General features: G+C 40.4%; 1 protein-coding gene across 2 annotated transcripts in view; it reads right to left on the bottom strand.

Moving 5' to 3' along the window:
• The window catches only part of Asph (aspartate beta-hydroxylase), a 181,376-nt gene that overhangs the window by 93,750 nt on the left and 59,891 nt on the right, over nucleotides 1-27,735 (bottom strand). For both annotated transcript variants that reach the window (XM_027398883.2, XM_027398885.2), the window contains exons 4-13: nucleotides 25,806-25,901; nucleotides 23,136-23,210; nucleotides 18,756-18,872; nucleotides 16,673-16,705; nucleotides 15,407-15,463; nucleotides 13,666-13,713; nucleotides 13,230-13,262; nucleotides 10,791-10,829; nucleotides 9,877-9,912; nucleotides 4,529-4,573 (exon numbers count right to left, since the gene is read on the bottom strand). In XM_027398883.2, coding sequence (XP_027254684.1) covers nucleotides 4,529-4,573; nucleotides 9,877-9,912; nucleotides 10,791-10,829; nucleotides 13,230-13,262; nucleotides 13,666-13,713; nucleotides 15,407-15,463; nucleotides 16,673-16,705; nucleotides 18,756-18,872; nucleotides 23,136-23,210; nucleotides 25,806-25,901 — 579 coding nt within the window. The remainder of the gene's footprint in view (nucleotides 1-4,528; nucleotides 4,574-9,876; nucleotides 9,913-10,790; nucleotides 10,830-13,229; nucleotides 13,263-13,665; nucleotides 13,714-15,406; nucleotides 15,464-16,672; nucleotides 16,706-18,755; nucleotides 18,873-23,135; nucleotides 23,211-25,805; nucleotides 25,902-27,735) is intronic.

Below are 27,735 nucleotides of genomic sequence, written 5' to 3'. Positions count from 1 at the left end.
TGAACAACAGAAATGAACCACAAAAACATGTGTGTGAGTGAGACAGAGAGAGAGACTCTAGTTACATTGGATTCAAAAGCAGATAAAGTTAGTCTAGATGTTGTAGGTCAGAACAGCAATTGTGGAGACTGCTGACAAGAAATAGAGAGACTTTGGGGGCGCAAGATGTTTTCTAGAATATGGTCTGAGTATTTATAAACATGTATAAACATGTAAAAACTCAACATTTTAGCACGTCTCAGTATGCAAATTATACCTCAATAGGAAAAGTTTAAAAACATCAAGCTGATGTTATACTATAATTTAGAACTTAACAACTAGCTAAACTTTGAGAAAATAAGTAGTTCTGAATTATACTGAGACAATGGGAAGTCATTCAAAGTTTAGCAGTAAATGTTCATTAAATGGTAGGGAGATGGGATCAGCCATTAAGAGTCCTTGCTGATCTTGCAGAGGACCCAAGTTCAGTTATCAGCAGTGCTGTAAGTAGGCTCACACTGCCTGTATCTCCACTCCAGGAGATCTGCTGTTCTCTTGTCACCTCCGTGGGCACCTGCACACATTTGCATACTGCCCTACTGGTGCACACATAATTAAAGATAAAATAAATCTTTAAACATCCTAGACATTGCAATGCAACTTTCATGACTTCAGCTTCACTAAGATGCAAGCACCCTGTCAAGCACAAAGCTGGTCCTTGCTGCAGCTGCCCTTCATCTCTCTACCCTAGGTGTCTCCATTGAGTCCCACCCCTCACTAACAGAACCAATCCAGTGCTGCTGCCCCACCTCCCCCCCCCCACAAATGGTTTATTTCTACCTCTAATTTCTGTAAATGCTTTCTTTCATTCTGCACTGCCCAGACCTACCACTGCAGTCTGAGCTAAACTCCCTTTCCCTTGTTCACCTCCATTCTCTTGACAGACAACCCTTTTCAAATCTGGACTTGATGCTGTAACTTCTCTTCTTGAAATGTTTTAGTGTTTTTTGGCTACTTTGGGGTCCAGATTTACATTTCCAAACACCATATAGAAGACACTATGAGATGCCAGAGTGTGTACCACCATGTCTTCTGATGTCTTGGGTGATACACTGTTTTAGCCTTTGTCAGTCAGCATCTGCCCCCACCTCCACATCACCTGCCAGTACACAATGACCAGTGAGACGCCAACCTTCTTTTTGCATGGCCCTTTGGAGGTCAAGTGAATTACCCCTCCTAAGAGCCATCTTTCACACTACTCTGAGAAGTTAATGACATCACATTTGTTTGGCCACGCTGTACTCCTATTGGATTCTATACCGGGCCAGGCACTATACTATTGATTGCATTGGCCAAGGCAAAGCCTATGTCATAGTAATTGTTCAATACATGATTTTTGAATGAATGATCAATAACAACAATAACAAAAAAAGTTAGTGATTATTAAACACTGACCACTTTGACCATGAAACCAATCTTCTCTTTTACCTCAGACTTCTAAGGCTGCCAGTATTTAAAGTTCTGGGTAAGGGGAACACTTGGATGGGAGTTCTGGCTGGATGTACTGGATGGAAACCATGTCCACTGCTGGACTGTTCCATAGTGGGCTGAGTCAAGAGTGTGGTCACCAGCTTCAGAGGGCCAGGAGCAGAAGAGTTCCTCAGAAACCACAATGTCCTCACACCTCCCTTCTGCCTCAAACCATCCTCAAATATAAAATGATGTTATTCCACCCTTTGGCTGCACATAGAGGCAAACTCTGTGTGGAGCCACTTAGTTCACAAGGTCTCAAGTGTTGTTGACTCCTTCATTAGGCATTCCATTGATGCTATATGGATCTATGCTAGGAATATGCTGGGTGACTTCAAATAAAAATGGGAATTTAAGAAGGTTTAAAAAAAAAGGAAGGGAGTGTAAATATTTTAATCAGCTTAAAATATCTGGTATCCAAAATATTTAATTTCTAGTATCAGAATGATCATTTCTTCAGATTGGTCTTTCATGCACTACAGAGCACCAACGCGTCTACAAAGGGGACAAAAGTTACATTATTAGAAAACTTTGCTATAGGCCACAGATCTTCAACAAGCCCCAGGTCCTAAATGACAAACCAAAGAAGACTAAGAAAGACATGCATGTACATGGCAAGTATAATTTATCATGCTCAAAAAAGCCCCAGAAATTTCCATCAGCTCTATGACCTTCATTTCCTCAAAATGTTCTAGAAAACAGCAGGATGGTAGTCTCTGGAGTCACAATTTATTGTGTAATTGCACTCCTACTAATCACCGGTGGGGCTTGGGGAAGGTCTTGGCCTTGCCACACCTCAGCATCCTCACTTGCAAAACTGACACTACTGCAAATCTAACCTCTTTGGTGTTCTAAATGTAATGTCCTAAAAATCCACCAATGTAACGCCTGATGAGTCGAAGCTCTCACTGTTTCCTACCATGTGACTGTTGATATGGCTGTAACGCCTTATGGAGCAACAACAGTAAACACAACACCATGAACTTTAGTAAGCAACAGTGAGATTGTGTGGCCTAGTCCTGGAATGATCGAAGAAGGCAAACATTTAGCATTTTCCAAAGTCCTCCAGCTCAGCTTCCCAGAGACGGGCTCTAGTGAGGGAACAGACCCAATGGCTATGTTCCCACACCTCTTGCCATCAGACAATCAACACTTTAGCAAAAGCAGTCAACTCACTGAACCAAAATATCATAACTATAGATTTTTCTGTACAATTATATAATGCCAACTATAATATGAAGCAACACTAAGTTCAAGATACAGGAAATGAGCAAGCCACTTACTTGCAAAGGCTCAAAGTGACTACTGGTGATTCTGAACCTCACACTATTTTGCAGCAAAGTCAAATTCCAGCCATGGAGAGCACCTTGTGAGCGTCTACAAAGTCCACTTACAGGGCCCAGTTCAGGGTTCCAGCTCCTTTGCTTTCTCTCACAGATCAAACCAATTAATCCCTGAACAGAAACAGCCACAATCACCATTCCCCAAGACCTCATCACACACTGGGAACTCTGCATGGACCATATCTTCAGTTCTATGTGCTGTTATTGAGGTTGCAAAGTATCTCTCCTTAAAAAGCACATTACTCCATTACCCAGATAACCACTTGGTTGTGTATGTTCCAAAATAATTAGGACATCAGTTTGTAAGACACTGATACAAAAGCACGGAGATATACAGGCTCAATCCCTTTCAGTGCAGTGAGGCCAATAATAAATTTAAAAGTATAGACCACAACTAGAAAAATACTCTTTGGAAATTCATTATTTCTAAGATTATTTCTCAAGTGCTTTTATTGAAAGGTTTATAGTCATAAATTCTAACTCCATAGACTGCTCTGCCTGTCAGTGTCAAGTTATGTTCAACAAGAAACAGAAAAACACAAGTTTCAGCTTCACTTGCTCTGCCTACCTATTCAAAAATAACAAAATGTACAATGTTCCATAGTGATCATATAAAATGTCTCCATGGATACCTTTTCTCATTCATATTGTAATACCAACAATTCAGGTCTCTAAATTAAATATTTTGGCATATTAATTAACATACATGTACATGGTATGAAAACTACCAAAACCTAAAACATTCCATCCACCAAATAAACTAAGACACACTGAAGCACAATTAAAAACACGAACTAGTTTATGGCTATTTTTCATCCTGAAATACAGTATTTGATTCATTTAACAGGTACAATTACTCCTACCACAGTCTATAGCAGGTATCCACACCACTGCTAAAGATTTGTATTGCACACAGTCTGAAAAGGGGTAATCAGTGAACCAAGATAAGAGAAAAGCAGTAACATACAGGAATGGTAAGAAATATGACTTGAGAAGAAATTTAAGAGGAACTCTAGTAAAACATCCTTTCCCCTGTCTACACCAATCCCTGATCACCAGGACAGTTTGTTTATGTCACTTCTGAAAGGCACTGGAAAACAACAGCTTTGGCTCAAGGGCCACTCCTGTCTCTGAATTCACTAGTTTGATAGGGGACTGCAGGGGCAAAGGAGAGTGTGTGGAAATGGGTTCCATACCGTGGGCTACTGGCCAGCCCTGCATAGACTAGGCTGCCCTGGGCACTGAAGTCTTCTGCATAGACTGGAGCAAGAGGGACAGTGTCATAACATACACAGTTTCACTTCACCCTGAGACAACCATTTCTATATCCACTATCAAACACCCTGACAATCAAAATGGAAAAATAAAAACTACAAATCTCTAACTTACGCTCTGCATCTTCACCAGCATCTACAATGGCAAGCTCATATGGAACTTTACTAAACACTTCTTAAATACTATACAGCATACGTGTATTAGTCTGAACCAGGAATGTGTTTTCCATGACCCTTACATCATTAAAACACAAATGTCTTTTTTTAAGTATAGAAATCTTCTTCAAGATTTTTATCCACTATAGATCTGTTTCATAAGGTATTTTATGTATTTAAAATACCAACAGTATTTTAAATTCAAACAAAAAAAACAAAACAAGTGGATCTAAGGAAATGTCATACCTGGTGGAGTGTCTTGCTGTTCTTCCACAGAGGGGACATTTACTTCTAAAATTAAACAAAGCAGAAGTCCATTACATGCTGCAGATCATAGCTATGCTAATCACTTTCAAAGAATTCACCTATGATTTTCATAAAAGCATTAAGATTTTATACCACGATGACAAAAGAATTAGCTACAGTTAAGCAAGGCTGCATATTTTTCAATCATTTGCAAAACAGGCTTCAGGATGGGACCCAGATGACCCAATCACCAAGATCCAGGTTCTCACCACAGTTTGCAGCAGACTCAATAAACAAAGAGGAAAGAGCAGCCAGCACCTTGTTTCTTCTGTAGAGAATTTGTCACTGAAAAATTGTCACTGTTGTCTCTTGGGTACAGTGGACAGGACCTCAGATGTGTGCATGTACTCTCCCTACCACTCCGGTAAGACACTCAACCTACTTCTGCTTAAAAAAGTTTTGCCTCATACTTGTACCACTAACTTTTTAAAATTTAAAGTTTTAAAAAGTACCAACACTCAGTAAAGTTGTTTTGGGAAAAAATTATCTTCAAGATGAATCTGTATTTTATTTTTATGCTTTGGGTGATGTCCACTGTGTAATGTAAAAGGTCCAAGCCCACTTCTGAGAGGTTTGAAAATTCACCAAAACCCACCAATCCCTGAGTTAAAAATCCCACCAATCCCTAGGCTTGCCTTGAAATCCCACCAGTCCCTCGGCTTGCCTTGCAATCCCCACTCTGGAAATCTCCACCCTGGAAAGCCCCGCCCCCAAGAACCCTATATAGAGCCTGCCTCCTGCTCAGTTCCCTGCTGCTTCTCCCCAGAGTAGAGGCAGCCACCCTCCTGTGTATTTCCCAATAAATGTCCTGTGTGAGATTTGTTGTGTGGTGTGACCTTGTGGTATTCCTTGGTTCCCAAATGCCAGGATACCTTTCCCTTCAGAGCTGAAACACTTGAAATAGGAAACCTCTCTGCTCAGAGCTGCAACACTTCCCCCGGGGAAAGCCTTTCCCCTCAGAACTGTGTACTGAACCTAGAGCCTTGCACACCAGCATGAGCTACCACTAAACTCTCCACCCCACAGGATCAGATATTCTAAGATGACTCGAAGATGTGGATGTAAACATTCACTTGTTTCTTTTGCTGCTTCAATTGGAGAGATCTAAGAAGACTGCTGGCATCACCAGTTAATCAGATTCGTTCTATAAATTATGTCACATACTAATTTCTTCAAACCTAGCAACCCACTTAATACTACCTTAAACATAAGACTGTTAGCTTTTGTTTCTTAAGAATTGTAAGAGGCCAGTTACGGTGCACACCTTTGATCCCAGCACTAGGAAGGCAAAGACAGGAGAATCTCTCTGAGTTGAGGCCAACTTGGTTTACACAGCAAGTTCCTGTACAACTAGGCTACATAGAGAAACTATGCCTCAAAAAAAAGAAAAATGGAAAAAATTGTGAGCAAATTTAATTTGGAAAGTTAATTTGAAAAGGTTTCTTATTACTAATATTCAAAATATTGATATGCCTACTTTATTTACTTTTGTTCTTAATGAAACTTGTTTTTAATTATAAAAGTTATAGGCTCAAAATAGAATATTAAAAATACTTTACATAAAAGAAAACAGAAGCCTGGGTAGATTACTGGTGGTCTATTTATAATTCCAAATCCCGGCATTCCATTTCCTACAGGAGTTCACTGTGAGTTGCAGACCAGCCTGGGCTACATAGAAAAAAAAACAGTCTTTAAAAATAAATAAGCAGAAAATCTATCCCCCTCCCCCTTTTTAAAAATAAAAAACAAAGTAAACAAGACTGGAGAGATGGTTTAGCAGTTACGAGTACAGAGGACCTGTGTTTAGTTCCCAGCACCCACACGGTGGCTCACAACTGCCTGTAACTCTAGTTCCAGGACACCGGGTGAATTCTCCTGGCCTCCACAGCAGCAGTAAACATATGTGCACTGCACATACATATATGCAGGCAACATACTTACACAAATAGAAATTTTAAATCTAAAGATAAAAAGAATATAACAAAATCCCTACCTGCTGTTAATGCACTAACATCTTCATTTTCTCCCTATCACTGAAGTCACACTATCAAAATGTCATTATTCCAAGTTAAATTAAATTTTCAGCTAATTCTATCCTGAAAAAAAAGGACATTCAACAAACTCATCTGAAAATTTCACTCACTCAAGTATCATGTATTTTGGTCTGTGATTTTAAAGATAAAACAGCTGATTAATTCTAGCAACACAACCTAAACACAGTATCTATTATGTCTCCACAGCTTAACTTACTCCAGAATTTTCCTTTTTCCTGAGATTTTATTAGATGGTTTAATTTTTCATGACAACTAATGAACACTGAAAGGCATCAAAATCTAAATAAAACTGAAACTCAGTGGAAAGTTTAATGTGTACAAATGTGCAAAGCAGAAAGATTTGATAACATTACTAAGCAGAAGGGAGACCACACCTGGCAGGAAATTTAGGCAGAAATTCAACCAGAACACTAGTGGGAATTTAAGATTTCTTAGAAACGATCAGACGCTAATCCAATTTATCATGATTTTAAATACAGCATTGAGTACAGATTTTAAATACCCTCTTCTGGGTCCCTTTCTAGTTTCCAGACATCAGTCTTCCTGGCTCTGACAGAGATATAATACATAAAAAGGTAGCGGCTAAGATCCACATGAGAGAAAAAAATGATTGTGTTTGCCTTTCTGGGCTTGGGTTTCCTCATTCAGTGTCTTCCAGTTCCATCCACTTTCCTGCTAATTGTATAATACTATTTTTCTTTTTTTTTAACATTTATTTTATGTCTCCGAGTGCTCTATCAACTTTATGCCAGAAGATGGCATCAGACCCTTCTATAGATTGTTGTAAGTCACCATGTGGGTTCTGGGAATTGAACTCAGGTCCTCTGGAAGAATAGCCAGTGCTCTTAACCACTGAGCCATCTCTCCTGCCCCAATACTATTTTTCTTTATTTGGCTATAGGCTATAAAGAAAAGCAGAATTCCTCCAAGATTTTTAGTAACCACTAAAAACTGGCCTTCAACCCATCAATTACTCCAAGTCATGCCACTGCAAGCCAATCTGAAATTCATTTCTACTGATTGCCTGCAGTGAAAGCAACCTTCCTGGCACACCTGGAAGACAGTGGGTAGGTACACAAAGATCTGGATTTTTACATAGATCATCCTGATGGCATATGAAATGTGGATCCAAAGGGGACAGGCACTCTGAAAAACATGGCTAGAGGGCAGTTGTCGTCTACGAAGAGAAGGTTTGTACCAGACAACATTCCAAGAACGACAGAGAAAATGAAACAAGGAGGAGCAATAAAGGACTTGAGATTAGCTGTAGAATAATCCCTGTGTTACTTGTCTGAAATTCCAATACACTGACTTAACCAACTACAGCAACAGAAGAGGGAGAAGAGATGGCCAAGGTGTTAAGTTCCCACCTTGATGTTGCAGTCCAGCAAGAGCCATAGATGGGATCAGGGTCCTGATGTTCACCAGAGATAATTAGTAGTCTATCATACTGTCAAAATGTCTGAGAATTCTTAGAAAGGTACCATGCTTCCAAGCCTGGAATGTGTGGTAAAATCATGCATGGTGACTGTGGTAGTCAGTCTTGACTCAACTTTATTGAATGTGGACTCAACTAAGATACACAACTCTGGGCACACTGTGGCAGGATTAACTGAGAGGGTAAGATCTGCTCACAGAGAGGGAGAATCTTCAACAGCAACCCAGACATACAGAGGATGCAGAAAGAGCAGTGGTGTCTCGTGCTGGTGAGCACAGCTATCCCACTGCCTCCGTCACCCACTGCCATCAGTACCCAGCTTCTTTGTCCTTACAACTGCACTGAAGACCAGCAGCTCTCTGGGAATCTTCAGGTCCTCATCACCACCTTAGGACTGTTGAGGCATAGGCTTTGTGTACTGAGCAGTTACTAGGTTATCGGTCTCTCCAGTGTACAGCCAGCCAGCCATTGTTGGGCCACCTAGCCAACATCAGATAAGCCAATCTAATTAATAGACAGCCTTTTGTAATATATACTCATTATGGAGGTCCTGTTCCTCTAGAGAATCCTGATGTTAATTATCTTCAAGCAAAGAAGGGTCCATAAAATTCTCCCTAAGGGTTTTGGCTTTCTGTTTTCTGGTGTTCACTGACTCGGAGATGTTCAAGATGCTGACAGGAAGTGAGAGAAAATCCCAATGCAACTGTCACTGGTACCTGAAGATGACTCCGGTACAGGTGTCTCCCCATTGCAAGTGCACAGGAAGATAAATCTAGTCACCAATCCTTCATACACATTTCCTCAGATTACACTTCAATGCAGTCTGCCAAATCAAGCTCAGAGATACTAACCTTTAGCTGCAGTGTATCTCAGTAGTGTGCTTACCCATGGCAGGGGCTCTGACAGAAAATGTAAATAAAAACTCTAAGAGTAATTATTTGAGGAAACTTCTCCTTCTTTCACATCTGCTATGGCAGAACTCTGCCGAGAAAGCATGAATGCTCACACAGTCAAATCAGGACTCCAGGGAAGGGGCACTCAGCCACTTATGCCTGTGGAACCAAGATCAACCAGGATCACTCACATCTCAGTAGGCCTTGTTCTAGTTTCAGCACATTTGTATTTAAAAAGAAGAGGAAGAAGAGGAAGAAGAGGAAGAAGAAGAAGAAGAAGAAGAAGAAGAAGAAGAAGAAGAAGAAGAAGAAGAAGAAGAAGAAGAAGAAGGCACAAAGATCTTTGCCCCATCTCCTCCTCAATGTCTACCTTGTGAAGACCAACCAAAATAATCCACATGGAACTTTCTATATACCAAGAGCTATTGAATCTACTATACTGAAACACTGCTACTTAACTGAGTATAAGCAACTATGTTTACTTTTCAGAAAATATCCCTTCATTTCCAAGAAAATTGATCAACCAAACAAACAATAACTATGTTTTCCCTCCTTCGCATATAATATAATATCATGAACCATGCAATGTCCAGCAGATCCCCACCCAAAAGAACCCTTTACCACAGGGTGCAGTCTCCAAAGTAGTCACTTACTCATAAATAAGGGTAGCCCTTCACCCACATCCATGTCTCTCATAGCAGCCTGTTTCTGTTACTGTCTTTGCACTCTTATTATGTTTGCCTCTAGAATGGCAGTCTCATGAAAAGAACCCTGTTGGCTTCATCCATCCCAGCATTGCTTGCCCCCCGGGCCCTGGGTAAACACACAGCTCAGCACATGTTTTGAATTAAACTGATCTATTTTGATGTAGAATATAAGATCATCTCTATAAAAATAACCTACCTTCTGAAATTATGCTGGAATCTTCTACAGCATTATCTAAAAGATAATAATAAAAAAGACAAATACATTACATTAACTCACCTCCACTTAGATTAGTGGTTCTCAACCTTCCTAATGTTTCGACCCTTTAACACAGTTCCTCATGTTGTGGTGATCCCCCAACCATAAAATTATTTTGTTGCCACTTCATAACTATAATTTTGTTACTGTTTTGAATCATAAGGTAAAATAACTCTGTTTTCTGATGGCCTTAAGCAACCCCTGTGAAAGGTCCTTTGACCCCCCCACACACAAATGGTTGAGGACCACTGACTTAGACCCCCCCTAAAGTGGCTAAAATCCACTCAGAAAGTTTTGTCTGGGCCGGATCTCCTTATGGGAGACTCCTGAGTATTTATATCACAAAATCAACTTTAATTCTTAATTGTATTCAAAAGTTTCATCAAAGAGACTAATCTTACTCCTGCTGATGTAAAATAAAAATTCTTCTGTGCCCATGGGTTCTACATCCTCCCATTCAACAGCCAAGCATCAGAAACACCCAGGGCAAAAGGGAAAGTGAACATGTACAGGCACTGTTCTCTTGTCATTTCCCTTCACAATAGAAGGACTGCAACAGCTACTGACATAGCACGCAAATAACATTCCAGGTAAGTAATGCAGGGATGGCCTGAAGCACTTGGGAAATACACACACAGGTTACAGGTTGCAAATGCTGTCCTGTTTGATACTAGAGCCTAGAGTATCTTCATATATTGATATCTCTTGCCATCTAACACCAGTCTCACTGTAGATACCCTGTGACAATTCCTACTTGCTTCTTGGTGGCTTGTGAAATCTATTGTATTTTCTATATCTCTTCTTTGCTCCACAGCTATGCAGGTAAGAATACAGTCAACATTAGAAAAACTCACCTGAAATCGCTGTCCCTTCCTTTTCTGAATGTTCGTGTACTATGAAGTAAACAGAAAAAATAAATAAATAAATAAACCATGTAGCAGTGAGTAACAATAAAAATGAACAATGTACTATGTTTAACTTTCTTTCACTTATAAATGTTTTAACTCCCCAGCTTACTCTCTAACAATGTGTATTACAGAGCAGGGTGGGAGGAGTTTGGCTAAATGATGTAAAACAAATAGTCTGGGTTCAAATTGTAGCCACTGGGTAGCCATGGGAGATGGTAATTTCATAAGCTCCTTCTTCACAGGGGGAAGTACAAGCTCCTCCCCCAATCACTTGTCAGTGAGAATCACTAGTTGACACTGATTCTCTTTTCTGCCTTCTTCTGTCTGTGAGAGCTCTAGCCTGCTAATTATCCTGGATCTCAGACAGTCTCTAGTTTGCATAGGGATTGTTTCTCAGATGGTTACCTGGGGACAAACACCCCTGCAGCTAACCTCTTAGCAGGAACTGGCTGAAAGGACCTTTAATTTACCATGGTAACCAGGGCCCAGTGCCCATTCCTGCTGCCATCTGTTGATGGCCTGGAGTTTCTGTGCTTTGATGCAAATACTGTGTCCATGGCCCTCCTCCACACCCAGCAGCAAGCAATTTCCTGTCAACTGACCTTCTAAAATGCTTCCAGTGTTTGGTATACCAAAAACAAACCTAGTCTGCCTCAATAATAAATCTATCCATTTATACATTAATAAAGAACTGCTTTTGAGTATTGGCTATTTTTTAAGACATTATTCTGGGCATTAGAGTACAACCATGTCACCCAGCAGTTAACACTTAAACATGTACAAACTTCTACAGACCTAGGGAGTGAAGCCAGTTATTTCTTGGGCCAGGTGACTTTTGCCCTGCTTTTTCTACCTCAATCAGATTTCTGCAGTAACTCACACTTAATCACCCAGTCCTTTTTATACCAGGCAGCAGAAGTGTGCTCCCCGACACAGGATCTACTCTTGATCCCACTATCCTCTCAGAGGATTTACAGCCTGGCTCCAATTACCAGACAGAGCCAGGAATCCCACAAGCACTGGACTTCACTGCAGGCTGAACACCACCAAATGGCTTCTCTGGTCTCAACTCCTGGGTAGTTTGAAGCACCCTCACTTCCAGTTTTTATGAAACTAGACTCAAGACCTCTAGGTATCCCAGTTTCTCTTTCTTAGAGAAAAACCCACCATCCAACAAGCCAGCAGAGGAGTCCCAGTTCTTGGCTCCTTGTTCTCTGACTTACCATCTACCTACACACTGCAAACCCTAACCATTTTACCCTCCAGATATTTCTCAGATATGTTCACTGCCCTAGTTTCCTGGCATAAACCACTATCATTGCCATCCAGTCTGTCCACCGAAACAGCAGCAGGTATCACATGGCTCAAACATAGCTCCTAGAAGCACCAGGCCCCACCAAACATCCTTTCCTGGAACTTACCTCCTTTGGGTCCTCAACTGACCTAACATGACTTAAGGAACATGTCGGAATTCAATAACTACCATCATCTAACCATCTCTCCATTACCTACCCTTGTCCATCTTTACTTTGTTCTACACCAGATCCATTAACATATTCAGAATGCATATCTGACTCTGCAGTACCCTTGAGTGGCACCCCAAGATGAAGATGAAGTTCTTGACCTCACCTACACATCTCTTCTGGGCATGGATAAAGGGGTCATTTTAGCTCCATCCCCCTCTCGCCCCAGAGAAACCATAAGCAGACATCACGAACCACACTCATTTCTGGGTCCCTACACAAGCCAGCATGTCTTTGATTGCAGACTTGCAAGACAGTGAACTGGCTCCCACAACCACCTGTCAACTATAACAAAGGCTGCATTGGAATCATTGGCTAATTTCTTCCTCCTGCTACACTATAAAGTCCGTGAGAATAGCAAACACATGTGTCCATGTAACATATAAATAAGTAGCTCAGTGGGCTAGCAAGGCTTGTGACATCACTTCCTGGGTTGAAGCTTTAAGGCACATCTGTGAGATGGAAAGGTGGTACCTGTTCTGTCAAATCATGTGTTTCCCAGGTTCTGGAGAGTTTGATGAAGAATGTACATGATGCTCTCCCATTGTTTCCATATGATGAAGCTTCACTTATATATATAGTAAAGTGATGCAAAGCATCCTACCTGGTATCCATTTAGGTCAGGTCATGATCACTACCTCTTGTTAACATTGTAAAATAACACTTACTATAATATACTTCTTGTGAAAAGTATTGCCATTAACTATGATATCTGACTTAACTCTTGATACATTTGACGTGAATTCTTTCAAGATGATTGTTAGATGTTGCATGATAATTATAGCTTGGAACATAATTCTTCATACTTGAATGTAAACTATGAAACAAATGAGTGCCTTAGGATTAAGAGATATTTACAAACCTGGTTCATCATAGTCTTTGTGTGTTACTTCCTCTGTAAAAAAAAAAAATGGATATTTAAGACAAAATAAGTTATTAAGTAAGATATTAAAGCTGTGGAACTAAAGGAAAAAACAAATACTAAAAAAAAACTTATGTTAAACAGATTTCTAATTAATGTTGCAGTTACAAAAATATGTCCCTGCCCAAAAGGAATATATGTAAAAGAAAGAAAATTATTCTCATAAAACTGCCTGCTAATAATATGTAAAAACAGCCTGCTTTGTTACAGTGGGGCTGTCAGTAGGAGAGGAGACAAGCACACAAAACAGGACAAAAAAAAAAGTTCTACTAAAATCGCATCTCTAATGTTTATAAGAAAAAGCCATCAAATAAACACAGTAACACCTAAGACCCTTTCCATGACTTAAAAGTGAATGGCAATGCCCATCTAATACCTGCATCCTGCTGTGGCTCATCAGCATCTGTTACTGCTTCACTGGGATCTAAGAAGAAGAAAAAAAGATTTTACCTAATAACAAACAACATACATATCACAGATGCCATTCTACAAGAGTCACAAATTAATTCGAATCCTAAAGCTCTCATAAGGTTGTGGCTTGGATATAAAATGTTCCCAAAGGCTCCTTTGTTGGAGGCTCAGGCCCCAGTTAGTAGCACTTCTGAGAGGTGATTAGAGCATAAGGTGCTAACCTCATCAATGATTAATCCATCAATGAATTCATAGCTAAATGGGCCATTAGGAGGTGGGGCTTATTAGAGGAAACAGGTCAGTGTGTCAAGGGGGGGGGGTGGGCTTTGAGTACAGCTTGCCCACCCTTCACAAGCTTTTTGCTTCCCGGCTACCATGTTGTAAATAGCCTCACTCTGCCATCTGCTCCTGCTGTATAATATTCTGCTTTGCCTCAGACCCAAAGCAATGGAGCTAGTGAATCCAAAACTGAAATATATGATTCTGTGCTGGGAAGTAGTACAGTGGTAGAGTGATTGCCCAGTACTCAGACTGCCCTGGGTTCAAACCCAAGCATCACCACCAAATAATAATAATAATAATAATAATAATAATAATAATCATCACCACCAAAAAATAATAATAATAATAATAATAATAATAATAATAATAATAATAATAAGAAGAAGAAGAAGAAGAAGAAGAAGAAGAAGAAGAAGAATCTGATTCTATGAGCAGGGAGAAGCCTTTCCTCCTTGGTTTGATCCTGCTAGCCCATGCCAGGATATATATATATATATATATATATATATATATTATATATATCTTAGGTCTGTATACAATGGAGACACTGCACTTCTCCGTTTGCTGTGACCCTATCTATAATTGCTAACTCATGGAGTCAGCCTAAGTGTCCATCAACAAATGGTTAGATATAGACAATGTGTTGTAAATAAAGACTGACGTTTCACTTCCCCATAAAGAACAAAATGGTGTCATGTGAAGTCAGTGAATTGAATTGAAGGTCAAATTAAGTGAAGTAAGTCAGAATCTGAAAACCAAGTATGCTGGTCCTCGTGTGAAAACTATATTTTAAAGGAGATGAAGGGAAAGAGAGGGAAAGAAAGGAAAAGAGAAAAGACAAAACACAAAAGTAGGAGGGGGGACTCTTTGGGAAAATGGAGGAAACCAGAATGATGGGGAAAGCCAGAGAAGGGTAGATGGTAGGGGTGTGTGTAAACGCACACTGTACAAATGTATGAAAGTATCATAATGAAAGCCAGTATGCTAATGAAACCGAAAATGTTTTTGTCCTTTAAAAATGACTTCTCTCTGCTACTTTGTCACAGTAATAAAAAATAGCACATGTACTACTCCTCTCTTTTAATAAAGTTAACACATAAACAGTCCCACAAGTCAAGCTGCAAAGATGGCAAAGAGCAGACTACGGTTTGCAGCCTCCTGTCTCCATGACCTCACTCTCTTCCATTTCTAGTGTCCCTTAAAAAGAACCCCAATGGTGAGGGAAAAGGCATCCTTTTCTCTTCATTTACCTTGGAATGTTAAATGATATACAGACAACTTTGTCATCTAGAGAATATGAAACCTGCAAGAATTATGAAAATACCTCTCTGGGAAATCAGAGTAAACCACTCACCCTGACTTGAGCCTTCCTAAGTCACAACTTCCAACAGAAATATACATTGATAATTTTAATATTTACAAACCTGAGCTTTCCTGCTCACTCATCATCTCTTCCATATCATTTGGATGGTCCTGTGATGCTATAAATCAGGAAAGGGGAAGTTAAAAATGTCTCAAATAAGGCTTGTATATGATACCTAGAGCCAGAAAGCCACAAATCCTGTAATCCACCATGTTCACTCAGAGAACAAACTCGTATGAACTTAATGCCAAATACAAAGATACGTAGTTTCCAACACCAATGCATTTGTAATCCATGCACAAATCGGCAGAGTTTACAGTCTCACGTGGCATATGCAAATTCAACTAGTCAGCAATTCAAAACATACGAGCACAGACCACCAAAGGACAGCACAGGTCAGTCCCATTCTTGCTATAAAGACCACTGCCACAGGAAGCACTGAACATGGGGGTCTTACCAGACTGGATCCAACTGTAACAGTTCCATTGATTACAGACACACAACACTGAGGAATCCGGGCCCTAAAGGCCACTCGATAATACTAAGAGGGGCTTAAACTCAGAAAAGAGTCATTTGTTCTGATCTAGAAGGAAAACTAGTCGAGACAGGCTCCCAGCAAGAGGATGGATCCAGATTAAGAATGGACATGCTTTGTAGGGTCTCATGACATGAGGGAAAACATGATAAAGATCTTTCACCAACTTCATAATTTAAGGCCATAAAGCATGCATGTGCATTATTTTTATTTTGTTCATTTTTCTTTCTCTTTCTTTTGTTTTGTTTGAGACCGGCCTTACTTTACAGCCCAGGCTGGCCTCATGGCAATCCTCTATCTCAGCCTGCAGGTGCTGGGATTATAGGTGTGAGGAATTATGTCCAGCTTGATTTTGTTGTTATTGGTGGTGGTGGTGGTGGTGGTGGTGGTGGTGGTGGTGGTGGCGGCGGCGGGCGGCAGCGGCATATGCGTGCATGCGTGTGTGTGTGTGTGTGTGTGTGTGTGTGTGTGTGTGTGTGTGTTGCCACGGTTTCACTCTATAACTCCAGGGGAGTTTTGAACTAACAACCCTCACAACCTTCCTGCCTCCACTTTCTGAGTCTGAAATTACAGATATATTCCATCAAAACCAATGCAATTCCTTTGTATATATTGACAGAGTAATTCTACTACTTGGGATTTATATTCAGGAAATAAATATAAAGGAAACACAAATAACATTAGTAGCTATCTGTCATATAACACAGTGAATAATTTAAAAATACTAAGAAATAGTATCTTATCTAACTCATGATGCTGTTAGAATATTCACTCTAACTAATAAAATCTTACCTGTCTCTTCCATATGGTAATTATCCTCAATTTCTGCGGGGGAAAAAAAAAAGGAAAGAAGAAAGCATTAGGTTGATATATTCTCTCATATATGGTATACGCATCTGCTATATATGTCTATTTTGAATGATAATTTAGGTAACTCCAATGCTTATCAATGATTTTACTATAAACTATCAAAATAAAGCATGGAAATACCAATTAAGTGTCTATCATTTAATCACTACTTTATGCCGCACGTCTCATGCACTCTTACTTTACCTACCCAAGAGTTCCAGGGTTGACACACACCAAAACCTTGGGCAAAGAGAGAAAGCAGTTCATGCAGTCCATAGGGACAAAGGCTGAATGCAGGAACGGTGCTGTTAATCCACTTCACGTTTTACTGTGCCCTTCTATTTACTAGCTTTGTCCTATTTTCTAAAGTGAAAATGCATGTTGAAAATACAGATTTGGTATGTTTGAAAAAAAAAGAAAGTATGTATTTTTGTTTTGTTTAACTGGATGGTGGTTGGTTGGTTTTGTTATTTTGTTTTCAGACAACATCTCACTAGGTGGCTAGGGCTGGTGTGGAACTCTCTATAGAGACTAGGGAGGCCTAGAACTCAGAGAGAGCTACCTGCCTCTGCCTCCTCAGGACTGGGATTAAATGCAAGGAACACCATGCCTGGGTTTCTATTTCTTTTTGAAACAGGGTCTCACCATCCAGTCTGGCTACCAACTAATGGACAGTAGGCACGTGCCACCACACCTGCACAGAAAATGTCTGGCTCACTGAGCTCACTTACTCAGACAATAAAAATGCCAGCATTTGATCCTTGCCACTATAACCTTTGTGTATTTTAGCATCCTGTGACAATTTCGTACATATACAGAATATGTTCTGGTCACATTCATCCTCCGTCACCTTCTCTTCGTTCTCTGCATTCCCAACAGGGCCCTTCTCAACAAGTCCACTCCATACTCCCTTATCTGTTTTTTTCAGGATTCAATCTTTGTACATTTTATTGGGCAGATTACAAAATTCAAATATTTTTAATCTCTAAAGACTTTCAATGATAAAACTTTTGGTTCAAATTTAATCTGTTTTCATCAAACATTATGATAGAAAACAAGGTTTTCTTTAACTTACAGACTTCTTAGAAGTGTTTCTTCCTGGCCAGAGCTGACCTCCTAACCTTGCTGATACTAAATCCTTCCCACTTCAAATGATATAAAAACATTCAAAAATCTACCACGAAAGAAATTTCCCAGCACAGTATGTCAGAAGTGTACATGTGTTGGCGTTTTTGTGACGTGCAGTTTTTGCAACCATTTGTTAGCTATTTTTGGTATGGAGGTTCATGGAAACACAGCCATGTTTATACCCAATTAATTAGAGTTGAAGATGGTCCTTGGCTACAATAGCAGCTAAGAGTGCTAGTATCTACTGAATTCTCTACTAGTTGAAAACACCTGCTACCTGGCTACTTAACAAAAAAATGTCTGGGGACATGTGCTACAGAAGCTGCAGCCTGCCTCTGCCCAGTATAGGGAGACAGTGCTGTTAGAACAAAAGCCAGGGACAGACAGACAGCAAGTGCAGTGGTTCTTTGTGACTGAACTTCCTGTAACACAAGGCCCCTAAGTGGTGCAATAGAGAAGTTTGCCAAGGCATTGCACTTACCATTATCCACCTATTTATGAGTTTTCCTTCAGGCTTTGAAAGAAATCAGGTATCATTTTATTTTAGAGAAAAGCTCAGTCACGTTGAAGCATTAAGCTTCATCCTCAAAATATATAAACATAAAATTAAATACTGCTCTTAAAGAAATTTTAGGAATGTTTCAATAATTACACTATAAACTACCAACTATTTTATTTATTTTTTTTTATGTGCATTGGTGTTTTGCCTGCATGCATGTCTGTGTGAAGATGTCAGATCCTCTGGAACTAGAGTTACAGGCAGTTGTGAGCTGCCATGTGGATGCTGGAAATTGAATTCGGGTCTTCTAGAAGAACAGCCAGTGCTCTTAAGCACTGAGCCATCTCTGAACCATCTTTTCAGCCCCCCATCAACTATTTTTAAACAAAGGTGTTCTACCTTCATGAACTGCCTCAGGTTCCAGGACCTCAAATCTGTCATCTCCGGCAGTTACTGTGAGGAAGTCCTCCATCTCTGGCTGTGGTTCTGCTGGCCCATCTGCTTCCAGCTTCAAGTCTCCAACAAGGAGAAACAATGAGTGAGAAGAAACAGTAAGAGCCCACAGTGGCAGCCAACCTAGACAGGCCATGTTCAGCCACCCCACGAGCCACTACCATCATCCCATCTAAAGCCACTTTCTCACTCTGGCCAGTGCCAGTCTGTCTGAGAGTCACTGCTCATTACAATATGAACTCATAGAGGATATTCACCTCATTATATTGCTCATACTTCATACTAAGCAGATAGGACCATGAGTAGCCAATGGAGGTGCTCCTAAATACTTGATGAATCAATAAACGAATTTGTAATTATTAACACGTACATCTCTTTTATGATCCCTGAGTCAGGTCACACCAAGACTTTTCATTGAGAACTGTCAAATTCCACATAGCAACTATAATCGATAACTTAAATGTTTTAATGTGGAGAGCAGCTGGTTGCCTACTAAGTCACATTGCTGCACCCCAGATACATCTCACATTGTGCATCTCAACTGACCTAGGCTTAGGTATTTTAGTTAATAGAGACAGAAAGTTCTTTGCTGAATTCTTTAGGATATACTGAACATGCTACATTTCTCCATTTCAATACAGTTTGGCCTGTGACCTTGCCCTCAGGTTACTCTACAGTGACTTGCATGGTTCCCAGAAGATGACTTCTTGTAAACAATGCTCCAGTTGAAGAACCTGAGTGAGCTGGACTCAGCTGTTTGGGAATCTGGAGTCTCAGGAGGCAGGCTCTGGAATTAGGCTCTTTACAACAGCTGTCTGAGTGTAAACAAATTACCTACTCCATGCCTGAGATTCCCTTCCTAAAATTAGAATAATAATTCTCAGCTCAGAGTATTGGTAAGAGGATGAAAATACTTGTGAGCATGCCTTGTCCATTATAAGTGTCCAGTGTGGTCATTACCATTACAATTACTGTAGAAATAACGAGACTCGCTCTACAGCTATTGAACTGCCCCCATGACCACAGGAAACCCTTTTTAGTTATTCTCCACACTGTGGCATAGTGATGTTCAGTTTCACCAAGTCATATAGACCTATTTGTGTAGATATTTTTTTATAGAAGGTGTCCCTTATCTGCAGTTTTGCTTTCTGAAGTCTCATTTGTCTGGGGCCAACCACAGTATGAAACCTTAAAGTTCCAGGAATAAACATTTTTAAATATGATTCCCAGTAATGAAATCCCTCTTCATCTCTCTCCTTCCCATCTGGGATATGAATTACCCTTTGGTCCAGGTTCATCAACATTGTATACTCAACCTGCCCATTAGTCACCTAGCAGTCATGTGTATCAGATTTAGTGACTCGGTTATTTATAATCCAGGAATCCTTATTTAACTTAATAATGGCTCCAAAGCACAAGAATAGTGATGTTGGCTATGCTGAGGAATAATATTTTCATACTTTGTTTTCTTTTTTTAATAATTGATTTAAAAAAAAGAAAGAAATGGAAGACATTTGAAGTAGCTACAAAATCTTCAGACTGAGAAAAAAATTGTACTAATTTTGCCATTGTACCTCAAACAGCAGACACTATAGCCATGGTATGTGATAAAGATGAGGGCAGAGTTCAGTACTTTCTTTGTTTTCACAGATCCCAGGTTTCCTCAGAGAGCTATAGGAAGGTGTACAGGATCTGCTTCCTGTCTTTTCATCACCACCTGCACTAGAGTTTCTCCTCCTTTTAGTCCTGCTATCCACAAAACCACCCACCAAATCTAATTGCTACTGGGAGCTGTAACTGTCCACTGAGTACAGTCCTCTTTCCTTCTCTCTTCATCCCCTCTAGAGAAGTTTTGTGATTTGCACCACTATCAGTCAACCCTACTGTTCAATGGATGTGCCATTGTTCCACTAGAGAAACCACGCAGGCACTGTCCAGTGGTTTTGAGTCCACTGTGCAGCAAGTGTCAGCCATGTGTGAGAAAAAGCAAGCACACCCAGGGGGCTCACTACACTAAGCACTGTCAACTCCCTGTGCTGTTGCACTTTCCCCATTTGGTTGACGTTACTATCCAACTCTGAAGTACAAAGGACTTGGCTCAAACCACAGAGCTAATACATGGCGGGTGGGAGGTAGCAATGGAATTTATGACAATAGGTCCAGGGAAGTCATGCTCAATCTGATGTGAGGTGAAGATGGGGTGGAGATGAGAAACACACACAAGCAAATGATACAGCAGATGCAAAGGTCCTGAGGCATATAAGCGGGAATTATTGCAGGAGACAGAGACAGCAGGCTGGGAGAGAAGCAAAGGCTGGGACTGAAAAGACACAGCTGATAAGGCCACACCCAACACAGAACAGAGAACAGAAACAGACCTAGATGAATGCCACTACAGGGCTATGGCAAGAGGTGACAGTCAAAGCTAAGGCACAAGAGTCAGAACACATGTTGAAAGCAAATTAGACAGGGCTTGCTGCTACAGGAACGAGAAAATCATAGAAAATGCTTGGGCCACAATAGAAAAACTCATTAAAAAGTATAAAAAGCTCAAGTAAGAGCAATTGACATGGGGAATGGTTAATGGGGACTATGACACCGCACTGGGAAGGGCTGATGGGGACTGTGACTCTGCACTGGTGAAGGGCTGATGGGGAGCTGTGACACTGTACTGGAAGAAAGCCTTCAGTGCTCGGCATGGCTACATCCTGAGTCACCCATGGCATACCCAAATGGAACTGTGCTGTGTGTAACTGGGTACAGTACTACTACTTTAGGTAAGTCACTGGTGACATCTGCAGGACTAAAAAGACATAAATGATGTCTGAAACCATGGACCACAAATGTAACTGTCTATGGAGAAAGCTTCTATAAGGATATAAACCAGAAGCAAGAAGGCACAGCAGGGAACTAGGCTCTAGGATTCTTTCCTCTTTTGGTTTGCTATTCATCACCTACACCTTATCCACTGGGCCTGCTGGCAAACAGCTGCTGAGCCTTCCCATTCCTCTGCATCCCTACCCTTGTAGAGCTGACTTTCATGGGCCATCATGACTTCATATTTGGTCTCTGCTGCACTCAGGCATGTTCCCGCCTATTCTTCAGACTGTAGGCAGAACAAACTATACTCCTATACCCCTCCCAGTAGCTCCAATTCCTCTTCAAAGTAAGTATCTTTTCTGTCCTCACTCTACCTGTGCCAGCCATTCTGACCATCTTCACATTGGGTCTCTAATTACAATGGCCAGGTGAACTCTTCTGCTCTAAAAGGCATGCATTCTCTCCAGCGAGTGTCTCTGAGTCCTAGGCCTGGTAACCTCACTCAGTATCCTGTCACTCAGCACGGCAGTTCTCAGCTTATCACACTGAATTCAGTACTTAGATGTCATCTTCCTTGTGCTTGTGCTACAGCGGTGGGGTGGGGAGAGTTGTAGCCTGTGTGCTATGGGGAAGAAATACATTCCAGTGATACAGCCTACCAAGAATTATAGGGGACAATCCTTCCTACATTGTCAGCAGCCATCAGCAATATCCACTCACAATGTAAGGTACTGACTTCGTGAGATAATATTTTTCCTTTAGGCTTCCCTCAGGTCTCACTAAGACAACAGGGTGCCAATGTCCTGCCGCTTTACAAACCTTCCACAAATTACATTATGGGGTCATGCTATCTGCTTTTATCAGGAGATGTTTCTAGGAGTATCCCAATGAAACTCTGGCACACCAATTAATGAATTATCATTCAATATTCTCTACACAGACCCCACCACAAGAAACCAGAGCCAAGCACTGGGAGGATACTTCCTGGTCTCTTTGATAGCATGACCTGTAAAATTGTTTCTCATGTTTTGCTTGGGTAACCCAGTCAAACATCAAGAAAACTGGGAGAAAGAAAGATTGCTCCAGAGGTTCACTCCTGATGGCTGAGAAGCTCCTGAAGGTAGAGGATCACTCTTGAAGGTTGGGATAGTTCCTGAGGGAGGAGCATCTCTCCTCATGTGGAGGATGGCTCCTGAGGGTGGAGGACCACGTCAAGACAAGCAGCCAGAGCTCATTGGCCTGTATTGGTCACTCCACTCTGACTCTCCCATATATTTGTGATGGGACGCTGGCCTTGAATTATTTATCTTCATTTATTCCTATGATTTTAAAATTAAATATGTTCATAAAACTCCTTCACAGTGAGGTGGAATTTTGGAAAGTATATCCAGTGCTCTCCCCCACCCCGCCCCCTCAGAAATAATAGTTGGTCTATAATTATTCGGAATGTAGTTACAGAAACTCAACTATTTTAGTAACTTATACAAAACAGAATTGAATTCATACCATATTCTGTGTGTGCTGATTCCTGGTGAAGGGACTGAATTTGTTCTTTTACTTCATCTTCAACATTCTGGACTTCTAAAATAATTATAAAACATAACAAAAAAACATAACACTCAAGAGTTAATGTAAAATTCCAACACTTAAATAAGCCACTTGCACACGTATTAAGATGACTATACTTGGCTAAGAGGCTATGTATTTTTTTCCATATCCATATGCCACTTCCTCCCCTACGTCAGCAAACATAGAACACACTTAACATTGGCCTTATTTGCTCAGCAGATGTAAATACTAAAGGCTTTCAAAGGTACTTTTAAAGAAGAAACTAATTCAGGCATAGACTTTTTTCCTTTTAAAAAATAGCCTAAGAGATAATGCTTTCAGTTTCCAATTCCCATTCATGTTAGAAGGATGCAAGGACTAAGCTTTCATAAAGAGGGATACTGGAAAAGACCAAATTCCAAATTCCATATAGACTAAACAATGTGATCCACGCCTGCACGCCTGGCAGTTGGGAGGAAGGGCACCATTGCTGGAATGAGGACCAGAGTAAGTAGGGATGCCAGACCCACAGATCTGAAGCTTGTGTGATAATGAATACCCTGTCAGTTTCAGAAAAATGTATCTGAAAGCCAGACCCCAAGGCTCAGATAATTGTGACTTACAAAAGTGGATGTTAATGATGGCATTCCAACAACACCACATTACTTATCAGACTGTAAGATTGATAAACCCCAACATTACACAACAAATAAGCTGTTGCTGCGAGACATTGTTTGCAGGTTTGGTGACATGATAGACTTCATCTTGGTATCATCAGTGCTGCATGTAAGATAATGCCAATGGCAGGAGTTATATCAAAAGTATAGATCTTCAGTGACAGTCAGAATAAATTCAGGAAGGGAAAAAGTTTAACCCATGTTATGCCAATTGCTTAATAAAACATTTCTAAAGCATAAAGATGTTTTATTTCTGTTTCACTAGTCATCCATATAGACATCCTGACATAATTATACAGGTCCCTAATCTCTACTCTTTTTTCACTGTCTCCCAGGGTTTGTGACAGTCTCCTCATTGGGGCCCATTCCGACAGTGCTGAGAAAAGCATCCAATGGTATCATATAGAGTTTCTAGCTGTTTCTTTACTGACTTCCTAGACAGGGAAACCTAAGCACCATGGATTGAGAACTAAAAATGCAGGTCCTCCTACACTTTCCCAGACTTGTGTTACCAGCACCGGTTTAGAACTCAGTGAACTCCCTGCCAATTCATTTATGATTCTACACATGTCTTTCTTCTCCCATGGAGATGGTGCAGAGGTAGAAGCTAGACTACAACAGGTTAAAGAATGGACAGAAAGGAAAGTAAAAAAGGGAATTTTATGTAGTGTGTTCTTTCAAAAGTGTGTTTACTACAATGAAGAGAGGGAACCTGTAGCAGGTGGGAGTTAGGAGGGCATCAAAGGCTTTAGTTTACTTAGAGATAAGTATCTGTATTTGAAAAACAGATGGAAGGAGCCAGAGAAGGAAAAAGGAACTAAAGTTTCAATAAGAGAAGGGCTGAGAGGGCAGAATGCAATCTGAAAACACTGCCAAGAAGCTGGGGAGAATGAGGGCGGACCTGCTAACTGGCAATCATTTGCAAAGAACCATTAACAAGAAGGGGGAATGGGAAGCACATGGAAAATTTCAGATCCAGTACTCATTTGAAAAAATAGATTTTTAAAATTACAAGTCTATTTAATACAAAGTAAAATAGTAAGGGTTAAATTCAAATAATTAAATTAAAAACCTTTACCCAAAAAAAAGCAGATGGATTCTGGAACCATATACCAATTCCATAGGTATGAGAAGGAGACAATAAATTCTACTAAGGTTCTAAATAACAAATAATAAAACTTAGACTCATATATTGTTCCTTGAAGGGATGAAGCAAGAAATCATATAGTATTATTCAACAGCACACTTAGAGCTGTAAATTGCTTCCAATAAATATGTATGTAGCACTTCCAATAGGGGGCGCAAAGAAACCACCAATTTTCTTAAGTATTGCAAGAAAGACAAGCACTGAAGCTAATTGCAGTCTACAATTACCTTGTCACAAGCAGAAAAAGGTGGTCATAGATTAAAATTTTATGTCCAGATTTGTTAGAATAGTTCAACATTTCCAAAATATAGGTCAAAGTCCCCTTATGGAAATACTACGACCTGATCTATGATGCCACAGGGATGGAAACAGCATCACAAGGTCCAGGGAGGCTTTCAGTGCAGACAGGGCCCTTATATAAAAAAGATGGGAGCTCATTATTCCTGCTGGACTCATTCATGTGGAAGTCATTCATGAACCAGGCTGTGTACAGTCTGTGTCTGTTCTTACTTTGATGTGATGTGGTCAAAAAGTGCTGGAATTAGAATCAAAACACTCTTGCCTTCTGCTGTTCCTAACTGCATGGTCTTGGGCAATGTGCAACCATTTGTGTCTCAGAGTCTTGGTTACAAAAATGAAAACCCTGCATCCATTTTCACTACAAAATTAATGATTATAATTTCAGAAAAGAAGAAATTGTAACTCCTTTTGTAAACAATTTAAACAACTGGGTGAAGACATGGCTGCTTGACAGCAAAGACACCTGCAGGCCAGGGATGCCCTAGAGTCTTCCGTGACACTTACCTGTCCCAAAGTCAGAAGCCTGCTCCTCCAGCTCAGCCGGTGGCTTGGCCTCCTCTGCTGGGAATGACCTCTCCGAAGTAGATCTTTCTTTAAGTCCTGCATTTTTTATTCACAGTGTTAACTGACACTTCTTTACAAATCATTTTTACATATTAAATCAGGAAAAATAACTCTCAAACATTTGAGTAGTGGTGCAAGAAATTCAGATTTTCCAGTATTGTGTTTAAAACTGAAGAAAGTTTTCCCTTTCGCCTCCCAAGAGTCTTCAGTGTATTTAAGACATTTTTAAGGGCATTCATGAATATTGGCAACACATAATCACATCTAACCTTGCCAAAAGAAGCTCAGTGTGAGTCTAAGCCCTCTCGTGTTAAGAGGATGAGGATTCTAAACCAATGGTCAGAGCTCAGCAGAAGGAAGCATTAAGACACTCCTGAAGCCAACCCATGCACAGTGGGAACTTGAATTCCCCCGTAATGTTTGATTCTTCTGGGAATACTAGAATTTTAAGTAAATCATATGTAACTCATTTTTTACAGTTTTCTCAAAGGGCCACCTATAAGCAACCATAGTATTTTTCTCTGGCTCTAAAACATATCAAAAAGTCCCTTGTTTAAAGGAAAACAAGGCCGAGAAGCAAGTTAATACGAAAACTGTTTTAAAGCCACATAAATACTAAATTAGTGCTTTGATGTTTTACATGTGGGGCATTAGATAAAACCTTAATTAAGTACAGATGCTTAGGAAACAAAGGCATGACCAAGAGTCCAATTCTGTTTGCAAAACCCTGAGCTTCTCTGCTCTCCCTGAGGACTGAAGCTGTTGTGGCATCTAGGAAAGTGTGTGCAGTGATGCTGGGTGAAAGATCAAGTCAATGCTCAGCACTCTGGGAATCCCAAGCACCACTTAAGAGCCAATGTCTATTTCTCCCTTTCTCAGTTCAACACATTTTGTGTTTTTATTCTTTGCCTGCTCTCCTACTCTTGTCTCTGCCTGATGCCATTTCTGAAACCTTACAGAGACAGCAAAGGCAACCTACAAGATCGGCTATCTTCTATTTCCTCATTTTTAACACTGTGCACACAACGCCACCACACAGCTGCCTTCTACCTGTCAGTGTAATCTAACTATAAGACAGATTTCAAACTAGTTCACTGTCTGAGAGTGAAGATAGAGATGAAGACCTTACAACACCTCATATCTACTTGAAATACAGGCTGGAAATACTCTGCCTTCTCCTTTAAATAACCCACTCTTTCACCTCTCACTGGACAGTGGATCAGGAACCATCAATGAATAAGTAGTGCTAAATCAATGAGGAAAAAGTTTAGATTCCATAAACTCATGGGATTTGTCTTTGTACTCAGTACTTCAGCCAATGGTTGACCACCGAAACAGCCACAGAAATGCCTGCAGAAGGACATGCAGTGGGGTCCGCTCCACTAGCCCACTGCTGCAGAGGCTCACTGCAGAGCCAGAGCTCCTTAAATATACCTGGTTGGCATAGGAATGTGAGGAAGAATGAGGACTGCATCAATCTTACTGTTACTATTTACCAGATTCCTCTCTGCCAGTGCCCACCATTTCTGTATCATAGGTAGTCTCCCTGGGGTGGTACTGGTGTATGCCAGGTGTCCTGGGATAGTTATATTCTCAGAAGTGTCTCAGAATGGTGAAAAGCTACAACTTCTCCTTCACTAACATACAAACCTCATTTTCCAAATGGCCTCCATTTATGCACTGAGCAATGAAAGAGTCCCCATCAAATGGTACATACATTCAACTGCCTGCAAGTCCACTCTTCCCAAACTTGGAAAAGTCCATTTCATTTTAGAAAGAAAGAAAGAAATGTTACAAGTGTTTGAAAGCTACCAGTTTTCACACACAATACACAAGAGCCATCTTTCTGTAACTCAGCTAGGAGTCATCT

The sequence above is a fragment of the Cricetulus griseus genome, chromosome 2, assembly GCF_003668045.3.
Source record: "Cricetulus griseus strain 17A/GY chromosome 2, alternate assembly CriGri-PICRH-1.0, whole genome shotgun sequence".
NCBI lineage: Eukaryota > Metazoa > Chordata > Mammalia > Rodentia > Cricetidae > Cricetulus > Cricetulus griseus.
Note: the sequence above shows the minus strand (reverse complement) of the source record. Positions and strands in the feature narration are given on the sequence as shown.